The sequence below is a fragment of the Ranitomeya imitator genome, chromosome 2 (genome assembly GCF_032444005.1).
Source record: "Ranitomeya imitator isolate aRanImi1 chromosome 2, aRanImi1.pri, whole genome shotgun sequence".
Taxonomy (NCBI): domain Eukaryota; kingdom Metazoa; phylum Chordata; class Amphibia; order Anura; family Dendrobatidae; genus Ranitomeya; species Ranitomeya imitator.
This window is the reverse complement of record NC_091283.1, coordinates 681,664,524-681,671,847: the sequence shown is the minus strand read 5'-3', so window position 1 is coordinate 681,671,847 and position 7,324 is coordinate 681,664,524. Positions and strand designations below refer to the sequence as shown.

The window sequence follows — 7,324 nt, the reverse complement described above, 5'->3', positions numbered from 1 at the left end:
ATTGTAAGGTGACATTAAGCCAAATTAATTATGGAGAGGCGTCAATTATGACACCTATCCATTATTAATCCAGTACTAGTAAAGGGTTAAAAAATAAACACATTATTAAAAATTATTTTAATGAAATAAAAACAAAGGTTGTTGTAATAATTTATTCTACGCTCAATCCGATCACTGAAGACCCTCGATCTGTACCAAAAAAACCCCAACAATATCCATAACTTCCGCAGATCTGTAAAGTCCAACGATGTAAATCCATCTGAAGGGGTTAAAATATTTTGCAGCAAGGAGTTCTGCTAATGCAGCGCAGCTCCTTGCTGCAAAACCCCGGAGAATGAAGGTAAAGTAGGTCAATGACCTATATTTACCTTCATTTGCGGTGAGGCGCCCTCTGCTGGCTGTTCCTAGATCGTGGGAACTTTCCTAGAAAGTTCCCAGGCTTGAGTTCATATGAGGACAACCAGCAGAGGACGCCTCTTATGAACTCAAGCCTGCAGCTGCGCTGCATTAGCAGAACTCCTTGCTGCAAAATATTTTAACCCCTTCAGATGGATTTACATCGTGGGACTTTACAGATCTTCGGAAGGTATGTATATTGTTGGTTTATTATTTTGACTTTGTTACAGATCGAGGGTCTTCAGTGAGTGGATTGAGCGTAGAATAAATTACTACAACAACCTTTGTTTTTATTTCATTAAAATAATTTTTAATAATGTGTTTTTTTTTACCCTTTACTAGAATTGGATTAATAATGGATAGGTGTCATAATTGACGCCTCCCCATTATTAATTTGGCTTAATGTCACCTAACAATAGCAAGGTGGCATTAACCCTTCATTACCCCATATCCCACCGCTACACGGGAATGGGAAGAGAGTAGCCAGGGGGTGGGGCAATAACCATGGACCCTCTCCAGGCTATTAATATCTGCCCTCAGTCACTGGCTTTACTACTCTGGCGGAGAAAATTGCGTGGGAGCCCTCGCCAATTTTTTCCGCCATTTAACCCTTTTATTTAATAGCTAGAACGGCCAAATTTTGCATATACACACTATTAACATTAGTAGTGTGGAATATGCAAAAAAAAAAAGGGGATATGAGATGGTTTACTGCATGTAAACCATGTCTCTTATCACGTCGGGTTTAGGAAGGAGATAGCTTTAAAGCCGGTAATTCAATTACCGGCTTTTGCCATCTAGCGCTGTATGAAGTAATAATATATATACACATGTGTCTACTGAGAAAAAAAAAAAAAAAATTTATATATATATATATATATATATACACATATACATACATAGTATGTATGTTTTTTTACACATGGATCCCTTGTATAGCCGTATGTCGGTTTTGCAAGCCTGCGAGAAAAACATGCAGTACGGATGCCATACCGATTACATACGGAGGATGCCATGCGCAAAAAAACGCTGACACACCCTGCCTACGGAGGAGCTACGGACCACTATTTTGGGGACTTTTCAGCGTATTATGGCCGTAAAAAAACAGACCGTATTTTCATACGCTGAGTGTGAAGCCGGCCTTAGGCTGTTATGATAGCACCTTACATGTCTTACACAGATACATCATGGGCTTGTCCTGCCTTTTGCATGAAATTAAAAGGCTAAAATACAATGTGGAGACAATCAGAGCAATGTTTTATTTACATTCAGAACTGGTTTAAGAGGAACAAATTACCATTTCCCACAGAAATCTCAGACTTTTACTTATAGAAATACTGGATAAATATCATTGTAACATTAGATATAGAAAAATTTCTAATTTTATAAAACTGCATTTTTTCCCCCATTGAAAAACTTTATGCCTTACGCTTGTTTTATTTTATGCATTTCTAAAGTATTGGGGGAGGGGGAGCGAGAGGGTATGGGGATTCGTGGCATGGACCGTCCTCCGGGGAACCCCAAACACTCTTGATGTGTTAGGGCCTTGCCTCAGACCACAGATGATACGGTAGTGACAATTCTAGGTGGGAGATTAGAGTCACAATTCCACTGTCGCCCTCAAAAGCCGTATCTGGAAAAAAAAAAAAATTAGAAAAAGGAAAATCGTTAATAAAAAAAACCCCCAAAACCTAAGGCAGAAACTGGGCTGGGCGGTCCAGACCCATGTCTGCCTCCGACTGACATTAAGGCTGGTTTCACACTTGCGTTTCAAAAAGAAAAAACGCATGGTGAAAAAACGCATGTAAACACTGCTTTTTTTTGATGCATGCGTTTTTGCATGTGGTGAAAGCATTAAGCTACTTACTGGTAGCGGCATTTTTCGGAGGCCCATGACAGCACACGAGAGAGGGGATCCGCCCTTAAGGAACAGGAAACCTACAGATACAAAAGGGCGGCACCTCTCCCCATGCATCAGTTGTATTTCAGAGCCCGAGAGGACTGCCGCGGTTAGTGGTACACAAATATACATTATATACATTTGAAACAAAATAACCCATTATTGTAATAAGACACCATACGTGAGATTTACATATTACGCTATATACATATCAGGAAGTGCTACCCCCACGTGAATAGGGAGGGAACTAAGGGTGCTGTCATGGGCCTCCGAAAAATGCCGCTACCAGTAAGTAGCTTAATGCTTTATTCGGACTCCCATGACAGCACACGAGAGATTTACAGAGATGTAAGCTACCTTAGGGAGGGACTATAGATTGTAGCACCCTTAACCCAAAGGAAAGATCAGAGGAGGACCCCAAATCCAACCGATAGTGTTTAAAGAAAGTGGAAGGAGATGACCATGTGGCCGCCTTACATATCTGCTCCACTGACACTCCAGATCTTTCTGCCCAGGATGACGCCATGGCCTGGGTGGAATGTGCCTTTAGGTTCTGCGGAGCTGGCCCCCCACCTGCTGTATAAGCTAGAGAGATAGTTTCCCTAATCCATTTAGCCAGTAAATATTTCGATACTCTAAACCCTTTCCTTGGAAGGAAAGAAGCAGTGCCCCATCTTTCTTCCAATTATCAGTAGCTGAAATATACTGAAGAAGAGATCTCCTGACGTCTAACGTATGAAGCTCCTGCTCTTTAGGATTAGAGGGATTAGGAATAAAGGACGGCAAAACTATCTCCTGTGATCTATGGAACCGTGTCGCCACCTTTGGCAGATATGCTGGGTCTGGTCTAAGGACTACTCTGACAAGATTTCAGTGTATGGAGGAGCTCTGGAAAGTGCCTGTATATCCCCTATCCTGCGAGCTGAGGTTATGGCGATCAGGAAGGCTGTCTTAAGTGTCAACATTTTGATCGAGGCCTCCTGCAGAGGTTCAAAGGGGGGTTTAGTTAGAGAGGACAGAACTAAATTTAAATCCCATGGAACTGTTCTGTCTTTATGCAGTGGTGTAGATCACTAACTGCCTTCATAAACCTCGCTATCCAGTAGTTATTCGCTATATTACAGGAAAACAGGGCACCTAAAGCTGAGACCTGTTCCCTAAGGGTACTAGGAGAGAGTTTTAACTCGAACCCCTTCTGTAGGAACTCTAGGATTTGTTGTACTGGCACCCCGTCTTGGATATTAAACTTTGAACAAGACAAGAACTTTCTCCAAGTCCTAGAGTAGATTCTCGTAGTTATTTGCTTTCTACTCTTTAGAAGCGTCTCCACCAAGTTTGGAGAGAAGCCTTTCCCCACTAATAGTGACCGTTCAAACTCCATGCCGTCAAATGGAGCCCCGCCACTTGTGGATGGGAGATCGGTCCCTGAGAAAGCAAGTTCGGGATCTCTGGCAGTACCCAGGGGACCGCTACAGACATTGTCTTGAGCCAGGCAAACCAGGTTCTTCTGGGCCAAAAGGGGGCGATAAGGATGACTTTCGCTCGATCCTCCCTGATTTTCCTCACCACTAGAGGTATCAGGTTCAGTGGTGGGAAAGCATAGGCCAGTGGAAAAAACCCATTTTATGAGAAACGCGTCTACCGCCAGGGGATTCTCCCTGGGATTTAGGGAGCAAAAAAGTTTTACTTTTCTGTTTCTGGTGGCGAATAGATCCACCACTGGTTGACCCCATCTGCGGACGACAAGATTGAAAATGTCCTCGTTGAGAGACCACTCTCCCTGTTTTAACACATTTCGGCTGAGGAAATCTGCTGCCACCTTTTCTTTTCCCTTGATGTGAAGAGCTGTCAAAGATAGAAAATTGAGCTCTGCCACCTGGAACAACCGATCCGTGATCTGCATTAAAGTTTCGGAACGAGTTCCCCCTTGCCGGTTTGTGTAAGCGACCGCCACTCTGTTGTCCGACAGAATTCTGACGTGCTGGCCCTGCAGATATACGAGGAATTTTTTAACAGCCAGTTCAACCGCCAACAACTCTCTTTGATTTGATGAAAATGTTGTGAAGGGTTCCCACTGGCCCTGGACCACCATGTCCCCCATATAGGCTCCCCACCCTGAAGAGCTGGCATCCGTGGTTATCACATGGGTGACATCTACCATCCAGGGAACCCCTGCTGATAAATTTTGTTTATCTAGCCACCATCTAAGGGAATTCAATGTTATCGGCCTCAATGTCAATTTCCCATTCAATGCGCCTCCTAAGGCTCTGTCATGGAAAAGGACTTCTTTTTGTAGGGACCTGGTGTGGAACTGAGCCCACTTAACTGCTGGGATGCAAGATGTAGATTCTATAGGCATCCAGTCCCTTCAGGAACAGGAAACCAACTGATGCATGGGGAGAGGTGCCGCCCTTTTGTATCTGTAGGTTTCTTGTTCCTTAAGGGCGGATCCCCTCTCTCGTGTGCTGTCATGGGAGTCCGAATAAAAAAACACGGCATTTTGACACGTTTACAAGTGTTTTTTCATGCGTTTGCGTTTTTTAAACGCATGCTGAGAAATGTGTGACAGCTGCCAATCATCAAAATAAAGTAAAAAACCCACTATAAACAGAAATAGTTAGGGTAGGGTTAGGGATCATAACCCTAACGGGATCCTAACCCTACCCCTAAAGGGATCCTAACCCTAAGCCTAAAGGGATCCTAACCCTAAAGGGATTAGGGTTAGGGTTAGGATCCCTTTAGGGTTAGGGGTAGGGATAGGGTTAGGATCCCTTTAGGGTTAGGGGTAGGGATAGGGTTAGGATCCCTTTATCACCTTTATGGTGGGGGGTGGCATATCAGTGTGTTTTTTTAAAAATAAAAACGCATGCGTTTTTAACGCAAACAAACGCATGTGCTTAAAACGCATACATAGACATCAATAGGTTTTTTGCCGCGAAAAAACGCATGCATTTTTTGCGGCAAAAAAAAGTCGCAAAAATTACTATATGTTGCATTTCTGCAACACAACGCATGCAGAGAAAAAACGCATGCGTTGCAAAAACGCATCCAAACGCATGCAAAAAAACGCATGCGTTTTTAATGTTAAATATAGGGGAAAAAAAGCATGCTTTTTTTTGCGTTTTTTACCGCAAAAACGCCAGAAAAAAAGCCCGCAAATCTGAAACCTGCCTAAGCTAAAGCGGATTAGCTTCGTGCCAGTTGGTGGCGTACCCTCCTCTACAGGGAAATACCTACATTTTTTTTTTTGCATAGCATAAGCAGCATACACCCATGTTTTTTTTGTGTACCCCAATGAAGCATTAGCTCTCCCCCCACATCAACCAGAGGGCCACACAGCATAACCTCCCTCCCCCAGTCAGATACCTCCACCTCACATTAACCAGAGGACCCCACAGGATAAATCCCCATATGACATTCCCTCCCCCCCCCCCCAAGCGTAAATCCCATCAGACACCCCCCCATCGGATGCCACCCCAGCTTACCCCCCAGCATAAACCCCTGTCGAACGTCCAACCCCCACAAACCCCCATCGGAAGCGGACCCCCCCACCCAGCACAAACTCCCATCGGAAGCAGACCCCCCCCCCAAACCTCCAGATGCGGACCCCCCCCCCACCCAGCACAAACCCCCAGATGCGGACCCCCCACCAAGCACAAACCCCCAGATGCGGACCCCCCCCACCCAGCACAAACCCCCAGATGCGGACCCCCCCACCCAGCACAAACCCCCACATCCCACAAGCAGATCGCTCCCAAATCCCACCACAAGCAGGTCACCCCTCCACAAGCAAATTGGCCTCACTAAAAGGGGTCCCCCACAACAGCCGCCAGCAGCATGTGCCCCCCCAAAAGCGCCCACCGCAGGTGTCCCCCACAACAGCATATGCCCCCCCAAAAGCGCCCACCGCAGGGGTCCCCCACAACAGCATGTGCCCCCCCCAAAAGCGCCCATCGCAGGGGTCCCCCACAACAGCCGCCAGCAGCATGTGCCTCCCAAAAAAGCCCACCGCAGGGGTCCCCACAACAGCCGCCAGCAGTATGTGCCCCCCCAAAAAAGCCCACCGCAGGGGTCCCCCACAACAGCCGCCAGCAGCATGTGCCCCCCCAAAAAGCCCACCACAGGGGTCCCCCACAACAGCCGCCAGCAGCATGTGCCCCCCCAAAAAAGCCCACCGCAGAGGTCCCCCACAACAGCCGCCAGCAGCATGTGCCCCCCAAAAAAGCCCACCACAGGGGTCCCCCACAACAGCCGCCAGCAGCATGTGCCCCCCCAAAAAAGCCCACCGCAGGGGTCCCCCACAACAGCCGCCAGCAGCATGTGCCCCCCCCCAAAAGCCCACCACAGGGGTCCCCCACAACAGCATGTGCCCCACCCAAAAGCGCCCACCGCAGGGGTCCCCCGCAACAGCATGTGCCCCCCCCAAAAGCGCCCATCGCAGGGGTCCCCCACAACAGCCGCCAGCAGCATGTGCCCCCCAAAAAAGCCCACCGCAGGGGTCCCCCACAACAGCTGCTAGCAGTATGTGCCCCCCCAAAAAAGCCCACCGCAGGGGTCCCCCACAACAGCCACCAGCAGCATGTGCCCCCCCCAAAAAGCCCACCACAGGGGTTCCCCACAACAGCCGCAAGCATGTGCCCCCCAAAAAAAGTCCACCGCAGGGGTCCCCCACAACAGCTGCCAGCAGCATGTGCCCCCCAAAAAGCCCACCGCAGGGGTCCCCCACAACAGCATGTGCCCCCCCCAAAAGCGCCCACCGCAGGGGTCCCCCACAACAGCATGTGCTCCCCCCAAAAGCGCCCACCGCAGGGGTCCCCCCCAAAAAGCCAGCAGCAGGTCGCCCACCACAGGGCCTCCCCCCAATAGCGAGCACCAAGTCGCATTTTTTCAAAAAGCACTAACCTCCATGTGCCATGGCGTCCACAAGCTAATTATGCTGCTTTGCCGCCTTGGTAAGTAGAGAGAATCCCCATCATGTGACCTCAGAACACGCCCCTCCCGATAGGACACGCCCCCGGAAATGTCGTC

At 48.0% G+C, this 7,324-nt stretch overlaps 1 protein-coding gene across 2 annotated transcripts; it reads right to left on the bottom strand.

The window, feature by feature from the left end:
• Window positions 1-1,632: 1,632 nt before the first annotated feature.
• On the bottom strand, window positions 1,633-7,323 carry LOC138665509 (uncharacterized). 2 transcript variants are annotated; one of them, XR_011318481.1, is made up of 2 exons: window positions 2,264-4,950; window positions 1,633-2,029 (listed from the first exon to the last, which is right to left on the bottom strand). XR_011318481.1 is itself a non-coding variant. In XM_069753060.1 (2 exons), the coding sequence occupies exons 1-2, from the start codon at window positions 7,202-7,204 to the stop codon at window positions 3,324-3,326; spliced, it is 966 nt and encodes a 321-aa protein (XP_069609161.1). In that variant the 5' UTR covers window positions 7,205-7,323; the 3' UTR covers window positions 1,633-3,323. The 2 variants fall into 2 exon arrangements, 1 of the variants encoding a protein (XP_069609161.1); XM_069753060.1 differs by adding an exon at window positions 7,199-7,323 and having other exon boundaries at window positions 1,633-4,283.
• Between the last annotated feature and the right edge of the window lies 1 nt (window position 7,324).